Source organism: Myodes glareolus, chromosome 7, assembly GCF_982192425.1.
Source record: "Myodes glareolus chromosome 7, mMyoGla1.1, whole genome shotgun sequence".
Taxonomy (NCBI): domain Eukaryota; kingdom Metazoa; phylum Chordata; class Mammalia; order Rodentia; family Cricetidae; genus Myodes; species Myodes glareolus.
The window spans coordinates 15,151,192-15,170,051 of NC_142032.1; the positions used below are offsets into that span (position 1 = coordinate 15,151,192).

Consider the following 18,860-nt stretch of genomic DNA (forward strand, 5'->3'; position numbering starts at 1 on the left):
TACTAAAGTGGCCTCTGAGTGAAAACCTAACCTAGGAAAGGAAGACAGGCACAATGTTCTTGCAGGCAAGGACATTCCAGAGAAAGCGAGCAGGGGCCACCAAGGCCAAAGGAGCATGTGGAGTACCTGCAGTGGTGGCAAAAAAGCAGGAAGGCCAGGGTGCAGGAGCAGTGAGTCAGATGCAAAAGTCAGGATGGAGTCAGAGGGATCTGCACCTCATGGGCCCACAACAACGCTACATTACTTTTCTCAATCTTAGTTATTTTGACATTTAAAATAAGGTACTGTCATAGTACTGTAAAGAGAGAAGGCTTTTCACCATCTGGTGCAACACTACATTCAAAGATGTTCATCCTGGCTGAGGTATGCTTCATGAAACAAAGTGAAGGAGACCATCTTAGAAGTTGTGGGATAGAGAAAGGGATAGAGGGAAGGAGAGGGGAGGGAGGGAGGCAGACTAATGAGCGGAGCATACAGGCACATACCTATAATCCCAGCCTTTGGGAGGTAGAGGCAAGAACAGCACTAGTTTAATGTCAGCCTGAGCTACACTGCAAGCCTTTGTTGCAAAATACAGAAGAAAAAAATGCCACATTAATTGAAAATAAAATGCATTTCTATAGAACATAGCAGGCCCAAATAAAAGAACCCCAAGGGTCTGGTGGCGGTGGTGGGAGTGAGAACAAAACAACCTGAAGAAGCATTTCAAAAGCAAATCACTAACAGGATACAAGGAGAAAAACAGTACCAATTCACATGTATAACACATTACAGAACAGAAAATGGGTCCAATTTAACTTTGTACGGCCCACAGTTCTTTATTAGAACACTCAATAAAGCTTACGGATTAAAATAAACCAAAGAAAGCTTTCTGTCGATGGAGAAAGTCCATGAAAGAGCAACAAGGACAAAAACCTCAGGAAAGGCTGCCTTAGGAATGGAAGAGAAATTCAGGAGGAGAGAGAGGCTAGAGGAGGGCAGGGGCATTGTGAGAGCCAAGCTGGAGAGGAGAGTGGGCCACAGCTTCTGCCAACCTCAGCGAAAGAGCCAAAACAGCTAAGAAGGGTGACAACCAAGACGCCAATGACATCACTGGCTAAGACTGTCTGAAGCCAGACTGTTGGGAACTCAAGCTGAAGCAGCATGCGAGAAGTGGAAGCCACTAGCTATTTTTCTTAAGAAATTTTTCAGTAAAAAAAAAAAAAAAAAAAAAAAAGGAAAAATAGATAATGATCACCCATAATCCAGAATTCTGCCAGACACACCTCCATTTACCTTTGAACAGGTGATGGGATCATGTAATCCTTATGAAGGTATTTATAATATTCAGTATGGCTAGGGCCTCAAGCTACCAGGTTGGGTGAATGAATGTAAGAAACAGGTATTGCTGCCTTTTGTGGAAAGGGCAGTAAACCTCCACATCCTATCTAATATCTAGCTTGGAGAGTGGCTTTCTGAGGTCACAGAGCAAGCATGACTCGCTGACTTGTTGGATATTTAGCTAATGGAAGCTAAGCCAGCTTAAATCAATTAAGGTTCTTCCACCAGCACGTTTGAGTACCACTAATGACCTCTGTGGTCCCTCAGAGGTCAAACGCATTCTCCAGCATCAAGAGACACCACAGTCTATTCCTGATCCAGAGGGAGACACAAGATGCTGCCAGGAGGTCCGTACCAACGGTAGGCTTCACCATTCAGGAATCAGGTCAGACCTGGTAGACATTTTTAAATAATGTGTGTTTGCGTAATACACATGGCGCAATGCTGTCTGTCAGCAAAGTAAACATCAACTTCTCTTCCTAAAATGCTTGTTGTCCTTAAGTTAGCTAACAGGACACAAAGTTTATTTGTCATTATCATGCGTTATTTTAAGACAGACTTTAGTAAAGACACCTACATGATAGCTGACATGCTCTGTGACACAGACACATCCTAAAAAAACACATCCTTAGTGATTTTGTCATTATGCAAACAGTCTGAATAGCATACAACAGGATATACACGCACACACACACACGGGGAGAGAGAGAGAGAGAGAGAGAGAGAGAGAGAATACACTATTGCTTTTTGGGTCATGAACAAGCAAGATTAAATCACACCTTACTAAATTATTGGTTACTGGTGGATTCTGGGAAGGGACACCATTGTCTTCAGTTGAGTACCACTAACAAAGCAACTAGGCTCCAGTGAAAAGCTTCAAATCCATTGTCACATAGATGGCCCTGCAGGTCACAAAATAAAATAATAGACATAAATGAGGAAAGGGGACTTGTAGGGAGAAGGGTGAGGAACAGGGTCGGGAGTGACAGCAACTACAGTGTAGTATACATGTGTGTAAAGTCGCCAAAAAACAAATCTAATCACGGTTATTAAGAAAACAGAATGTAACAAGAGAACAGTAAGTAGGAGATGAGAGAGGCTGCTGACAGCAAAACATAGCAGAATGCCTATGGCACACTGTTTCACCAGGAGGAGTACACTCTAGTAGCCGGAAGGTGATGGCGCATGCCTTCAATTCCAGCAGAAGCAGAGGCAGGCAGATTTCTGAGTTCAAGCCCAGCCTGGTCTACAAATCGAATTCTGTGACAGCCATGGCTGTATAGAGAAACCCTGTCTTGGAAAAAAAAAAATGAATACACTCTAAATGAGTGGTATATGTAATATATAATAAAAAAGTGAAATATAAATAAATACATAAGCCAATACCATAGTCATTCATTACCAGACAGGTACTATATGTTTTATGTGTTATACTTTCCTGTGAATGGCAGGGCAGTGGGTACATCTACCACAGTCGCCACAAACACACGACTAGTGCATTCTACTTCAACATTACAGCCTAAGCAGCAACAGGAGTTTTCTACTCTGTTAATCTGATGGGACCACTCTCCTGTGTTGTTTAACACTGACCAAAATGTCTTACGTGCTGTGACTGCAATCGTTAAAAAGTTTCTATATGGAGTCAGAAAAAAAAATGCTGTTTATCTGAGACCATACCAAATTTTATAGACCTAAACTAAACCTGACCCTTACAAAATTAAAAGTCTTCTTACTTTAGTGATCAGCATGAGACCGGCTAGAACCTTGGAAGCGCACTTCAAGTACAGGGCTCCAGAGCACAGCTTTTATTCTTTTATGGCCTTTGACAAACTTGGTTGGGTTGCAGTGGCCATTTCCACAGACAAACAGCAGCACCAGTTCCCAGAATCTCAGCTGTGCCCGTCAGGATTGCAGCTCTGTGCTTCCGTACACATCTAGCTGGAGCAGAACCCCTGCACCAATCTTCCAATTCATCAGTGCTAGCATCTCAAAAAGTCGTATTCCCAGCAGGCTACCAACAACTCTAAATAAACTGGATTCTGTTCATCTGAGAACATGTTTTGAAATAAAATGCAACCTCAAATTTCTTTATTTCATATACACAAAGAGCAGAGGAGGGCTTCACCGTACTCCCTGGTTTCCTAGACCCCAAGTATGTGGAGACAGCATACAATGCAGAGGGCACGGGAAAGCTGGGCTCTCTGCTCATAATCAACTCTACAGGGAAGATATTATTCCTGACAACCTTTAAACCAAGGACACCATGGGTATCAAAAGGAAACACGCCTTAGCAGAGATGGCAGAGTACGGTGTATTGTTCTAACTCTTTTTCTTTTTAATTTTCCGTCATAAAATCTGCTCAAACAGTTCCGAGTCTTGCCTGAGTCTCAGGACTATCTACACCCAAATGCCTCTACAGAGTCAAGTCAGCACACTGCTTTTATAATCACAGACGGGCAAATGGAAAAACTGAGGCTTTGCGCACTCCGGTAAAGATCACAAGATGCCCTCAGCTGTCTTTGCTGCATGGGAAAACACTGACCCTCTCAGATTACTACTCTGCACACACCAGCATTTAAAATGAAAGAAGGAGAGAAGAAAGGAAGGGAAGGGGGAAGGAGGGAGGGAGGGAAGGAGGTAGGAGGGAGGGAGGCAGAGAGGGAAGGAAGGAAGGAAGGAAGGAAGGAAGGAAGGAAGGAAGGAAGGAAGGAAGGAAGGAAGGAAGGAAGGAAAGGCTGGGACATAGCTCCAAGCGTGTTGGCCTGGTGCTCTTGAGACCTGGATTTCTCTCAGTACTACAGAGATTCCTTTTCTTTCCTACTGACCTGGAAACGGAAAGGTGCTAGCTAACAGGCAGGCCTCTTCCAGCCCTGCAAAGCAAACCCTTGGGGAGCGGTCTTCTACAGAAGGCACTGTCATTTCTGACCCTGAGTTTTTATTAATCATGCTCCACAGGCATGCACCACCACTGTCCGGCTTTCAAAACTATTTCAAAGGTTTTATTTCCATGTGTATGAGTGCTTGCCTGCAACTATGTACATACATGCCTGGTGCCCAAGGAGGCTAGCAGATGACACCAGACCCCTTAGAATTGGAGTTATAGTTGGCTGTGAGCCTCCAAATGGAAGGTAGGAACCAAATGCAGACCCTCTGTGAGAGCAGCAAATACTCTTAACCACTGAGCCATCCTTCCAGACCAAAAAGTTCATAAGATAATTTTTTGTTTGTTTTTATTTTCTTTGGTTTTTTTAAGACAGGGTTTCTCTTTGTAGCCCTAACTATCTTGGAACTTGCTCTGTAGACCAGGATGGCCTCAAAAGTTCATGTGTTTTTAAAAACATTTTTCTATTTTGAAAACCATTTGTTATCTAATAAGTCCAACAGGGTGCAGAATGTAAGATCAATGTACAAAACCACTTGTATCTCTATATATTAGCTATGAACAACTGGAAAATAAAATTAATAAAAGAATTCCATTACTGTGGTATAAAAATAAAATCAAATACTTAGTAATAAATTTAACAAAAGGAAACTACCAACAATGCACTGAACGAAAAGAAAGACCTAAACAAGTAAGAGGACATTCCCATTCCTGGATGAAGACTCACTATCAACATCACAACGCTCTTCAAACCGACCTAAAGATGCTATGAGCCCTTACCAAAAAAAAGTCCAGCCCTTTCACAGAAACGGACAAGTGGGCCCATGAAAACTGAAAGGTGCACACTTCCCAATTTAAAAACTCATTAAAAAGCAACATGGACCAAGAAAGTGTGGTACCAACCTCAGAAGATCAGCAGAGGAATTTAAGGCTCAGAAACAAGCCTTCATTTTTATAGGGTGTCAAGACAATTCAATAGGAAAAGAATAGTCTTTCAACAAGTGTGCGCCGACAACTGGATTCCCACACTCCAGAGCACGAAAGGGACCCACCTAACCCTGGGTACACTAACTCAGGATAGATGAAAGACCTGAGTGCAAAACTGTAAAACTAACATAGGACAAAAATATAAGCATAAATCTCCATGACTGTGGACCTGGCAATTGTGCTTCACGTGACACAAAAGTATGACTCGAGGAAAATGGCCAATTGGCTTTACTAACATTAAAGACTTTCTTTTTCAAAGTAAAAAGGCAACTCACAGAATGGAATTATATTTACACATCATATAACTGATAAATGACCAATATTCCACACACAATAAGAGCTCTTAAAATTGAAAAGGAGATGGTTCAGCAGTTAAGAGTACACACTGCTCTTGCCGAGGGCTGGAGTTCAGTTCCCAACACTGTGTCAGGCAGATCAATAGCAGCTACTCCAGCCCCAGGGAATCTGATGCTGATCCCTGTGAGCACCTGATTCACTTACACACCCCCCACACAAATGTACACAGACATTATCATACAATTTAAAACATAAATAAAGAAATGGGCAAAGAAACTACACAGACATCCCCCAAAGATATAATGGTGGCTGCAAACACGAGTAGAGATGTTCAACATCTCTACAACTGCAAAGATGCGAATCAAAGCCACAGGAAATACCACTTCACATTGTCTAGCACGTCTACAGCATGTGTGTGTGCAACAAGCATAAAGATATGGAGAGACTGGAGCCTCACAAACTGCTGCTAAGAATATAAAATGGGACAGTCACTTTGGAAAAGAGCTTAGAAATTTCTCACAAAGTTAACAACTGAGTAACCATGTGACTCCTACATAGTTGTCCAAGAGAACTGAAAACCTATTTCAACCCAAAACCTGTGCACCGACATTCACAGCAGCATTATCCATGGCAAAAATGCAAACAACACAGATGTATACCCACAGGTAAAAGCATAAACAAGATGTGTTAAATCCTTAAGCTGAACTGGGTGGTGGTGGTGTATGCCTATAATCCCAGCCCTCAGTAGGCAGAAGCAGGAGGATCTCTGTAAATTCAAGGCCAGCCTGGTCTACAGAGTGAGTTCCAAGGCAGCAAAGACTACACAGAGAAACCCTGTCTTGAAAAAAAACAAAACAACAACAACAAAAATCCTTGAGATGAGATATTTGGCATCAAAAAGAGGTACTGATTCATATTGTATCATGAACGGAATGTACTTCTACTGAGAAAAGGAGCTGCATTTCATTTAGATGTCATGTTCAGGATAGGGTCACCAAGAGACAGAGAACAGATAGATGTGGGAGCAGAGACCAGAGACAACACTGTGGGAGCAGGAAGTGAGAGTGACTGCTTCCAGGTGTAGGAATTCTCGTGGGGGGAGGATGGAAGCATTTTGAAAGGACAGCAGTGATGGTTGTACGACCTTGAGAATGCACTAAAATTCACTGGCTCCTGTGCCGTAAAGGGGTAAACTACATCCCTACAGTTACAATGTGTAAAAGAACTATCTGTGTCAGCAATCAAACGCTCCGAGGGGAAATGAAGTAATACTGAGTTCCTCAGCATGAGCAAAGGTGAGTTTTCCAGGATCAGGACACATAACGTCCTTAGCAGATCTGAAGTTTTTCCAAGTGTATCATTGTGCAAAGTTAACAAGCAGACTTCTGCAGAGATCAGCCACGATCACCCCACCCACACCCACCAACAACTTTTCCTTTTTCACATTCCCTTCTAGTCTAGGCATGTGCATATTTTTACAAGTCTATAATCCTTACAAATAATCACCCTACATTTCCCACAGCCTTCAAAATTATCATTAAGTGATTGTAATTAGCTGACATCTCTAATTCCCTGAATGCTCCTCTATGCCCTGTCTCCATGTGTCGTTTCGCCATTCACAGGCAATGTTACAGCATACGCGAACAGCAAGGCCAACATGACCCTTTTCTTTCCTTGAACCACTGAACAGAGATCTCAGAGAAGAAACTGCTAACCCCAAGGACAGTTTTCGGATTCCTGAACGCCTCTCAAATGTGTCACAATTACACTGCTCTAAGTTACACAAACTCGCTTTATGAACATCACTATTTTTACACTTTTGATATAATCAATGCTGAAACCATTTTATCAGAGTAATCTGAGAATTTCCTTTTGTATTAAAACCTGGGACATCCAAGGGCTTTCAAAACTCATGAAAACTTTCTGTATATTTTTTGTCTTTGCTATCCCTTCCTGTCACCTAGAGTTATAATTCTCACATTTGTACTTTAGAGAAATTAGAACATTTAGTCTAATTGACTAAATTGCAGTCAGCTTGTCAAATTAGCAAACAGCCGGAAAAGGGTGGGCCCAGAATTCAACCACATTGCCAAGGAGGGTTGGTGAGGTGGCCAGTGGGTGAAGGAGGTTGCCACCAAGAGATCTGAATTCAATCCCCAGTACCCACATGGTGGAAGGATTTTCTGGCTGTCACATTGCACCAGGGCACACATATACACGTACCAACACCGAGAACAAATAAGGAAAAACTGTTTTATAAAAGAGAAGGGGTGGGGGCTACGCTAATTAGTCTCTTATAAGATTCTGACAATACAACCATGACAAACCCTGACCATCAATCTCCAGTCTGGTCTGCAAACTGCTACTGTGAACTGACCCATGAAAAATTCATGTTGAAACTTAATCCCCACCATGGGGGTACTAAGAGCCGGGGCCCTCAGGGCAGGCCGGGTCATGAGGGTGGCCTCAAGAATGACTCAGGCCCTTATGCCAGGCTGGAGGGAACTAGCCTAAGGCTCTTTTTTGCCCTGTCACTTTTCTGTCATATGAGGACAAGGTAAGAAAGCCTTTACTAGACACCAAATCCCTGATCTTGGACGTCCCAGCCTGGAGAGCTGGGAAAAACAGACAGATGTACAAATCATCTAGTCTCTGGAATTGTGTTACAGTCAGAGGAACATAATCTGCTCTTGCCACCACATACAATTATCAATAAAGTACTATCATAATACAAAAATAACTAAGTAGGCATTAACTCTCCCAGATTCTATTTATTTTCACTTTTTTTTTTCCTTTTCTTTTTCTAACACAAGATCTTGCTGTACTTTACAGGCTGACCTTCAAATCACCATGCTCCTGCCTCAGCCTCTGAAGCACTAGGATTTTAGGGGTGTGCCACCCTGCCTGGCTCACATTACTTCTGATTGCATATGATATGAGTTAGGAAACATCTCTATTTCCTACTAGGATCAAAGAAATAAGTTACGATCCAAAGCAGACTCAAGGGAACCCCTACTTTTCTTAACTGTGTTAAGCAGCGGCATTCTTCCCACGGCCGACCAAGCCAAAAAGGATCACTCAGGCCCAGGTCTGACAGTGCATCAGTAGAAGACACCGAGTGTGAGAGACGAAAACCCAGTCATAATAGTATTTATGATCAGTGGCAGCACTGACATAAAACAGGGGAGAGCTCCAGGCAGTTAAGCCAATGGACGGTGTGGGGGTGGGGGATAGCATTCAATGGCTACAAAGAGCAGCCTCCTTGGAGTATATACATCCTACTGCTTGTACAGGTTCCCCTAAGGACTCTGGAGAGTTTTCTGCCGGATATGCATGTATCTGACCTCAATTCTATGCCCAACCCAGACTCCAGACAGGTATGTGGGTGCCACTGGAAAGTCCCAGGCATGCAACTTGACCAAGTCATCAGGTTCATCTGCACCAACTGTGGAGTAAGGAACATGTGATTGAGGGTCTGTGTAGAGCCAAGTGCAAGGTCCCTGGCCACTAGAAGGTCCACATCTCAGAGAAGCAGGGCTTTACTATTCAATGCAGGTGAATTTGAAGGCATGGTAGCTGAGAAGTAGCTCATCCCTGAGGGTTGTGGGGTCAAATACATCCCCATCTGTGGCCTGGACAAGAGGCAGAGCCGTACCCCTGATGACCTGCACAGTGTTGAGTCCCACACCCCATCAGTCATGCTTACTAATAAATCTCATATCAAGTCTGAAAATAAATAGATAAGTAAATAAAATCTAAACAGGGGAAGTGGTTGGCACTGCCACTGCCCACTCCCACCTAGCCTGGTTCAACAGCATATATCCCACAAAGGGCACTTGCTCTCAGCTCCCTACCTCCCCGTGAGTCACCACTGCCGGCTTCCTTTGAATTTTTGAAATGAACAATATAAGCCAAATTCTAATAGAGCTCATCCTTGATTTTTGGAACTTTTTGTGTGATTAGTGCCTAGAGTTAGACAGCAGCTCTTCTGGGTACAGTCTGGATGAATTGGGCAAGGACCTTGTCAGGCCTTTTTTCTCGGGTTTTGTGGGGGTTCCATATAGTGCTGGTTCCTCAAAGGGCCTCAGAATCATTTAGGTCCTGAAACATTCCATACTCTTGTGAGGACCAGTTAATTTTAATGGTTAGGAAATTTAGGTACAATTAAAATACCATTAACCAGGAAACCCTACAAAACACACTGAGGCAATATCATATTTTATGTTTTTATTTGCTATTGAATTGTTTTAAAAGTTTTTTACATTTATTTTTATTTTATATTCATTGGCATTTTGCCTGCATATGTCTCTGTGAGGATGTCAGAAATCCTGGAACTGGAGTTATAGACAAGCATGAACTGCCATGTGGGTGCTAGGAATTGAACCTGGGTCCTCTGGAAGACCAGCCTGGTCTATGGGGTGAGTTCCAGGACGGCCAGGGCTACACAGTGAAATCCTGTCTGGAAAAAAAAGGTGGGGGGAGTGCATACAATAACCATGAAGAGGAGCAAGGCTCAACGCACTCAGGAACATGCTCTGCCATGATGGGACCCTCCGGCCCTAAACATCTCAACAGAAATGTCTGTGAGTGGGAATGAAAAGAGCCAAGGAACCCGACAGACCAAAATCCAACTTTCACCACTCCAAAAAGAAAACCAACTAACGAGAAAAGAGAAAATATGTCACTAAACCAAAAGGAGTACTTGTATTTAACAGCTGAAGGCTTGGAGCGATCTACAAAGCAATACCCATGTCTACAAGAACACTCCCACTCTGGCCATAATAAAGTAAAACCTCAGTTATCAACTAAGCTAAAGTAAAACACAACATAAAATCTGATTCCACCATCAGACCTATTATCTACGTAACAAAGGGCCAGCTGACGACTGTTTGAGAACGAGATATCTAAAATAGTGACATCAAAGTCACAAGACAGAAACCAACAGCAAACCTGAAAACTCGATTTCTCAGTGATGTGGCTAACCTTTAACTCTGAATAAGGGAAGGGAGGAAAGAATGCCAGTCTAGAAGTCAGGGATGTGAATTCTGGTCCAATGGATGTGCCAAGGACATGGCATGGCCCCAAACTTGTCCCTCTTTCCCAGGGGTTACTTGCCTTGTCCCAGGGGTTGAGGGCGTGGCCCCAAACACAGCTCCCTTTTCCAGATTTACTTTCCTTGTTCCAGGGGTTGAGGAACTATGTTTGCCACCGAGGTCATCCCCTATGAACATCCTTGAGGTAAGTTAACAATAGTAGATTCCACAGCCCTTTCCCCAGAGCCTACAATCACAAAGTCTCTGAGTGAGGCCTAGGATCTCACCCTTAATAAGAGACCCAAATAAGTCTTGTAAGCTGGTGTGAAAACATCTGTCACCTGGTGAGAACATCGGCAAACATTGGCCTAGAAGGTCTTCAAGCTGCGCACCTTCCCACTCCAATTCTATACTATCTGACTTCTCACGTACATTAGAAAAGCATGCAAAATTACAACAGTCTAATATATGGTACTGCACCCACAAAAATAAGAGCATAGAAATATACAAATCTACTTCTGATACCATTCACATCTTTTTAAAACATTCTTCTACATTCTAGACAAATAGAACATCGAATTTGGTGAAGGGAAAAAATATTTCCATATTAAACTCTTAACATAGTCACAGAGAAAGACTCACCAAGTTGCAGAAACAGAGAATTATGTACCTAATGGGTTTATGTTTTTTAAGATAGAGTCCCACATACCCTGGACTGGACTCAAACTTACTATGTAGCCAAGGATGACCTTGAACTTCTGACCCTTCTGTCTCCACCTCCCAAGTTCTAAAATTACAAATATATGTCACCATGCCAAATTTATATAGTGCTGGGGACTGAAACCAGGGTTCTGTACATGCTAGATAAGCACCATACCAACTGAGCTACCGCCCCAGCCCATACCTAATGTTGTAAATGGAAAGTATGCATGCACCCTTCAAAGACCATTAGGTAGTCACCTGTTTCAGACTAAATCCTAGGCTGAGAAGAACCCCACCAAGTAATTGTTACAAGGAAGAGAAAAAAAAAAGAAAGGGGAAAAAAACCCAGTAACTGGTTACTAATTCTTCAAAGTCACCTGGGTGTAGATACCTGGGCGGCTAGAGCCCACAACCCTTTGATAAGAAGGTAACGACAGGTAAGGGAGGAGCCCAACAGGCTGCTGTGCACCAAACAAGCAGGGTTTTGTTAAGGTTTTCTTCCCACTGCATTGTTTTGCTTTAGACAGTTTTCTTGAGCTCTCTCATCTTCTCCTGTGACTTGCGGAGCTATTTTCTTATTTAGATTTGTAAGCAACTACCATTCAACGGGAGCCAGTGCTCTGTGAGAAATGAGCCTGAAAAGGAGGCCATTAGCAACCAAGCGTTAATATGGCAACTGCAAAACAACAAAGATAAAATCATTTGACAGATTATTGAGTGACTCAAAGGGGAAACAGGTAAGAAAGCAGGGGAAACATTGTTACATAACTGAGCCATTAGAAAACTGCTGGGGGGTGAGGATTTGACTCAGGAGTTAAGAGCACTTGTTGTTTTGAAGGACCCTGGTTAGATTCCCAGCACCCACTTGGAGGCTCACCACCTCCTTGGGCATCAGGCATGCCTGTGGTGCACAAACCTACCTGCAGACAAAACGCTCATATACATAAAGCAATAAAAGAAAGCCGTGGTACAGCAGCACGCTAGAGTATATGTTGCTGCAAAACAGCCATGACGGATCTCAGTGCTGGACGTGTAACTCTCACCAAATTAAAAAAAAAAAAATGATATTGAGGTCATACAAGCAAAAGCCTCAGAATATTACAATATTTAAAAGGAGGACACCAACCTCTACCCACTATCACCAAAGCACTGGCTCTAAAGCAACAAAAACACATTTCATATAAACACATGTAAACACATATAATCACATATAAACACAAAGCCTATTGCCCAAAAGGCTCTGAGGCAATGTTTTGACAGAAGACCAAATCTCACACTCATTAAAACAGAAACGCTGGGGCTGGAGAGCTGGCTCGGTGCTTAGGGCGCTTGCTGCTCTTGGAGAGGACCCACCAGCACCCAGCACCTGCACGGTGGTTCACAAGCATCCTTAACTCCAGTTCTGAGGGATGCGATGCCCTCTTCTGACTCCCACGGGCACCAGGCATGAGCATAGGGTCCATACATATTCATATATAAAATAAAAATAAATAAATTTAAAATAACACAAATATCAGTCAGTATTTGAAATTAGTTATAAGAGAATGATTAAGAGAGTGAGTTCTGCGGCTAGAGGTGTAGCTCAGCACATGGAATAAACATATAAACAAAAACAAATAACTAATTCTGGTGTCACACAGACATGAATTAAAACCCCGTATCAGTGAATTACTATGTGACCTCAAACAAATCATGCACTCTAAGCCTCAACTGTCGGCACTGGTAACATAGGGATAACACCACATCAGATGTGAGATTTCGACACGACTCTTCACAGACACCTTCAGCCCTGTGCCTGGCAGACCCTAATGGCACAAAACCATCCTTATCACCACCACGATGATCAAACTATAAAGTTAGCACCATTACTACCTTCTGCTCTCAAGCAAAGCGACAAGTTACCTAGAGTTTAAAAGTCCTGGTCACTAAAAGGAGACACTCAAGATGCTTTCACAATAGCAGCATCTCTTTCCAGTTACCAAATCTTTCATTTCCACCACCTTGGTGAAGACTAAATCAGACTGATTACCAACATCGACTAAGAAAAGCTTCAGCAGAGACCAGCTCAATTATCCAGGGAATTTCCAATGAGATTTGGGTTAATGATCTAACCAGTCTGGGGTTATAGGGTGATTGTGGAGTGTTTGTTTTATTCTCTTTCTGTTTTTTAAAAATGGAGATAAGAGGAGAAAAGGGAGAGGAAAGTTTTCAGAGCATCCCACACACCGTGCATTATTTATCACAAACATAAAACAGACGGTAGCAGGGGCTGGTGAGGTGGCTCAACCGATAAAGGTGCTTGCTGCCAAGCCTGACCCGAGTGAAAGGAGAGAACCAACTCCCATAAGTTGTCCTCTGAGCTCTGCACACATATACATAATTAAATAAATAAACTTTAAATTTTTTTTAATTAATTCCCAGAGCTGAGGCAAGCCCACTGGTACAGAGCTGCCAGGAGTTCAATACCCAATACATTAGAAAAAGTTATATCTGAACTAGCAGATCATGAAAAGAAAATCAGGTGAACTATTTCTCATACATTAAAAAGAACTAATACCTGAGTAATATATTAATACCTGCTTTAAAAAGTACCTACAAATTTAATTATAACTTTCTGTTAGTATAGCAAAAATAGCATCATATATAGTATGTAAAAGTATTACTACACCAGAGTATAAAAGAGTGTTGTGAACTGGTAAAACCAATATAAAATATTTTTTTAATTTGTCAAAATTGCTTTCAAAACAAAAATGTCATTGTTTCAATTTTTGTGTTTCTTTTCTCTTGTCTTTCTTTTGTTTTTAAGAGTTTGAGAGTTGAATGTGGTTTCATAAACTTTTTTCTAAAAGAAAAGGACAGGGGCTAAAGAGATGCTCAGTAGTTAAGTACTTATTGCTCATGCAGAGGACCTGGGTTCGGTTCCCAGCACCCACATGGCAGCTGGCTCACAACCTAGTAACTCCAGTTCTAGGGGATCTGACAACTATGACCTTTGCAAGTACTTGGTGCACATACACACACTCAGGCACATACACAATCACATAAAATTAAATAAATAATTTTAATTAAAAAAACAGAACTAATATAAGTGATTGGAAAGTTAAATTGACCAAATTCATCTTTAAAAAATCAAAGGGAATTGCTGAAGTAGCAAACAGCCATTTTGTTCTTTTAAAAACATGGCTTAACTTTCCAATTGCCACTGTCTTTGCTTTTCAGAATCAGTTACTAGACCGAACGCATCTTCCACTTGCTCTGCTTCTTAACCAAACACTGCGCATCTCATTGGATAAGAACTGAAGTGAAATGGTGTTATTTTTCTAGAACTTATAGGAAAACACCAATATTTCCATCACTTGAAGAACACGTTTCAAAAGGTACTGAGAGCCAGGCTGCGTGGTGAGCACCTGGGACCCCAATACTTGGAAGACTGAATCAGGAGGGGTCATGAGTTCAAAGGGTCAGGTACATAAAAACCTCTTGGCCAGACCCTGACCAAGAGGGTTAACGTTGAGAGGTGACTCTGAGTGGAAAATAACTCCTCCTACAATTAAAAAATTAAAGCAGCCACAGAAACCTGGCTCAAGCACAACCAACCAATAACAAATTTTAAAATCATATAAAATTTTTTAAACTTTGAGTAGGAGTAGAAAGTAAACAGATACAGAAGTAAAGAAAGCCTCTAGCAGGGAGTACAAACTATGTGAGTGTTGGGGTTTGTTTTGTTTTAACGGACTAGGCCTATGTGGAACTCTAGACTCAAGCAATCCTCCAGCCTCAGTCTCTCACATAACTGGAACCACAGGTTCACATCATCATGCTGGACCCAGCCTAGTAATAGCAATATATAAGGTAATAAGCAAAAAAAAATTGAACAAGAACAAAAACAACAACAACAAAAAAGGACGTAAGAAACTGTGCATGCACTGGGACTTCAGGGCATCCTGAAGCATTCAAGACGTCTTCCTGTGTGGCAGAGAGAAGACGCTAGTTCAGTGCTCTAATAAACAGCTTGGCAGTCAACGGATACCCCAAATGCTCTCTGTAGCTAGAGATACTGGACATTTTCTTTTTCTCCTCCTGCTTTTAAATGCAAATGACTAAGCCCCGAAGCACATTCTGCTCTATTTTTTTTATATGAAAATTACTGCATTGTGGTCCTGTTCCAGAGAGGACACCATTCATCCAAGAAAAGGGAGCAATGACAAGCACACACACTGTATGTTCAAATGATCACATCCAGTGAGCTGTCACCAGGTACATATGGCTTTTGTCAGGGTAGCAACCCCATTAGTGATTGAAATTCCATGCGAAGAATGGGAATTTAGTTTTTGGGTCATGCAAGGTTACACACACTTTGCAATGCCGGTGCGTGCCAAGCACCAATGACAAAACTCAGCATCCCTTGGTTTTAACTGCACTAGCTACTTACTGGAAACTTCCAAAGTCTCAATACTAATAGTACAGCTTGCCATTTACCTATTTATGACAAATTAAGACATGCAATACTACAATGCAAGAAACGGTGTGCTGTGAACACTCAAACACCAGGCGCTGGGCCTCTTCCCAGTCAATACCCTAGAACCTGGAGAGCTGATTTGGAGGTGTACTTCATGTTAATGTATCAAGGATCTGAGATTAAAAGAACATTTTTAAACTGACGAAAAAATCAAGGAATAAATCACGATGAAGAACAGTATGCACATGGCTGTCACAGGTTCGATTTTTCTACCCAAACCACTCTTGCTTTAGGAAATTTCATTGGTGACAGATAACTGTAAGCAGTAAAGAAAGGCGGGCAGACACAGCTGTGTCAAGAGTTAACTCACCTCCAGCCTCTCCAAGTCAGATGGTAATGATGAAGTTTGCTTTAAACAAAGCAAAACCCCTCTTTTCCAGGTAGAGAAGTCACATCCAAATAAAGTGGGGGTTTTAATGGTTCTTTCTTTACCCCTGCTCCACCCACAAAAGACCTCAATCTACCCTGCAGGATGCCAGACAGCCAAGAACAAAATTCACCAAAATTACACTGCCAATCTTCGAAATGTCAATGTGGATGTTTGAGGAAGAGGAAAAGGATTACACTGGGTTTTTAAAGGCTGCTTAAATATTCTCCAAATGTCTGTATCAGATATAACCGAAGGGCATCTCGGGAGCCAGCCTGTACTTTCACCTACCTATTTCGAAGCCAGACAATGAATGAAGTAGATCCCTCAAGACCAGAGGCCCCAAGGGGGTCAAGTTTCATGCACTGAAATTACAAAGCTTGTTTTTTGATGATGTGGGAAAAGTAATGACAGTCTCGGGCTTTTAAACCCAGAAGTGCTTACTAGTTCAATCCGTCCCCAATTCCGTGCCACCCTTTCAGCTGTGCAATTAGAAGAAGGAGAAATTCCGGTCAACTCTCCCTGGGGGGTTGGTCTGGGGGTAGAGGACTCAAGGAGGGAGGAGGATGGAGGCAGAAAGAGAAGAGCCAATTTAAAAAAAAAAAAAAGCAAAATTTCTCACCTTTCTTAAATTCTTCCAGCATAGCGTCCAACTTGGTGTCATTGAAGACGAAGTGCAAGGGGTGATTGTAAAATTTGGTGATGGTTTTCAAGGGAGTACAGTCATCTGGGTCCACGAAGGCCAAGTCTTTGACAAAGAGCAGGTCCACGATGTTGGAACGCTCTCCCTCGAACACTGGGATTCGCGTGTAGCCACTCTCCATGATTTCAGACATGGTGTTGAAGTCCAAGATAGCCTCGCCAGTGATCATGAAACAGTCCCGGAGGGGAGTCATCACGTCCTCTACCGTCTTGGTGCGGAGCTCCAGAGCCCCTTGGATGATGTTCAGTTCCTCTTTAACGAGGTCGTTATAGGGGTCAGTGACCCGGAGCATCTCCAGCAGTTTTTCCCGGTTATAGACAGTGCCTATCTCCTGGCCCAGGACGCAGTCCAGCAGTTTGCTAACCGGGTAAGATGCGGGGAAGGTCATCATCATGAAAAACTTGGTGAGGAAGATAGTGTTGGCCCCTACTGCCAGGCCGTGTCGAGAGCAAATGGCTTGGGGCACGATTTCCCCGAAGATGACGATGCCAATGGTGGAGACCACCACCGCCACAAGGCCTGAGCCCGCGATGTCGTCGAGCAGGATGGTGAGCGTGGTGTTGACCAGCACGTTGCCCAGCAGCAGCGAGCACAGCAGGTAGTTGCCCTGCCTGCGCACCGGCTCGATGCGCTTGGCGTAATTCTTCTCTTTCTCGGTGCCGCAGTTTTGCACGATGCGCAGCTCCATCGGGTCCAGAGCCATAAGCCCCAGGTTGAGGCCGCTGAACATGCCTGACAGGCACAGCAGCAGCGAGATGAAGATCACTTGCAGCCAGAAGGGCAGCAGGAACTTCTTCTCCTCGCCCACGATCATCTTGGTGTCCTCACCATCGTGGTAAATCCAGGTGGTCTCGGCCCATGGGGGAGGCGGGAGTCCGGCCACCCCCGCGCCACCCTTGCCCCCGACGGCGCCACTCGCAGACCCGGAGCCGCCGGCGCCCAGTGCGGGCGTGGAGAGAGACGTGCACAGGTAATAAGACTTGCTCTTCTCCATCTTGCGCAGCGGTTTGATCTCGATCTCGATGATGCCCGATGTGCGGCGATTGAGAATGATGTGGGGCAAGATGATGATGTCTGAGGTGCGGATGCCGCAGCGCTGGGGGCCGCTGTCCGGCTCCGGAGGCGCGGGGCCCCCCAGCCCGCGCTCGCCGGGTGTGTGCCGCCGCCGCTCGTGCTCGGTGAAGGCGATGCGGGACCACGTCTCGTTGTTGATGTTCTGTCCGTACACCCGCAGCTTGACCCGGGTCCGCTCGCTCACCCGCAGCGCACCCCCTTCCATGAACGACACATCGTTCGTGTCCTCCAGCCGCAGCCCGATGATCACGGTCTCTTCGTTCTCGCCGGCCGCTGTGCAGCCGCCCGCGCCGCAGCAGCAGCCCAGCAGGAGCAGCGGCAGCAGCCGGCCCGCAGCTGCCTGCAGGACCCCCCGGCCGCGGGCACTGAGGCTGCGGCGAGCCGCCATCTTCCAAGTGGGCAGTGCGGCGGCTGCCTGCCCGCCCGCCATCTTTACTTCGGGTTCACAAGCGCCACAGCCAATCATAGGGTGGCTGCTCCAGCTGAAGCTTCATCCTTCCCACCCGGCGGCGCGAGCGCAGGCACCGGCGCCCGAGCAGGACTGCAGCCGCGCGTCCGCTCCCAGCACTCAGCAGTCCGCCTCTCTGAATGACACTGACTCGAACTGGGCCCGCTGTGGAACCCCCGGGCTCGCGGGAGGAGGGAGGGGAAGGAGGGGAGTGCTAGCCGCTCCCGCGAATGGCAGGCCGGCCAGCCAATCAAGAGCGGGTGCCCGCCTTCCCAGCCAGGGGGCTGGAATGGGGGCGTGGTCGCAGTCGGCGTGCCGCACCAATGGCACGGGAGGTGGGCGGGGAGATGAGGGCCACTGTCCTCCTCAGCATGCCAAGTTTCCAACTGAAAGGCGCGTGACTCTTGTGTATGCGAGGGGAGAAGGCGTGGCCATCCCGGACCCGAGAACCAGTCAAAGAGGAGCGCTGTAGGGAAAGGGGCGTGGTCTTCCTCCAGGCAGCCAATGAAGAGGAGCGGTCCGCGGGTGC

At 44.5% G+C, this 18,860-nt stretch overlaps 1 protein-coding gene and 1 non-coding gene across 3 annotated transcripts in view; one reads left to right on the top strand and one right to left on the bottom strand.

Moving 5' to 3' along the window:
- The window catches only part of Cnnm2 (cyclin and CBS domain divalent metal cation transport mediator 2), a 131,895-nt gene extending 113,381 nt beyond the window's left edge, over positions 1-18,514 (bottom strand). The window contains exon 1 of one of the 2 annotated variants that reach the window (XM_085694061.2): positions 16,729-18,514. In XM_085694061.2, coding sequence (XP_085550187.2) covers positions 16,729-18,349 — 1,621 coding nt within the window. In that variant the 5' untranslated portion in view covers positions 18,350-18,514. The remainder of the gene's footprint in view (positions 1-16,728) is intronic. The other variant, XM_085694060.2, reaches the window with a different exon arrangement.
- LOC125403656 (small nucleolar RNA SNORA70) lies at positions 8,676-8,805 on the top strand. Its single transcript, XR_007233019.1, has one exon. It is a non-coding gene; the product is annotated as a small nucleolar RNA SNORA70 (small nucleolar RNA).
- Positions 18,515-18,860: the final 346 nt, after the last annotated feature.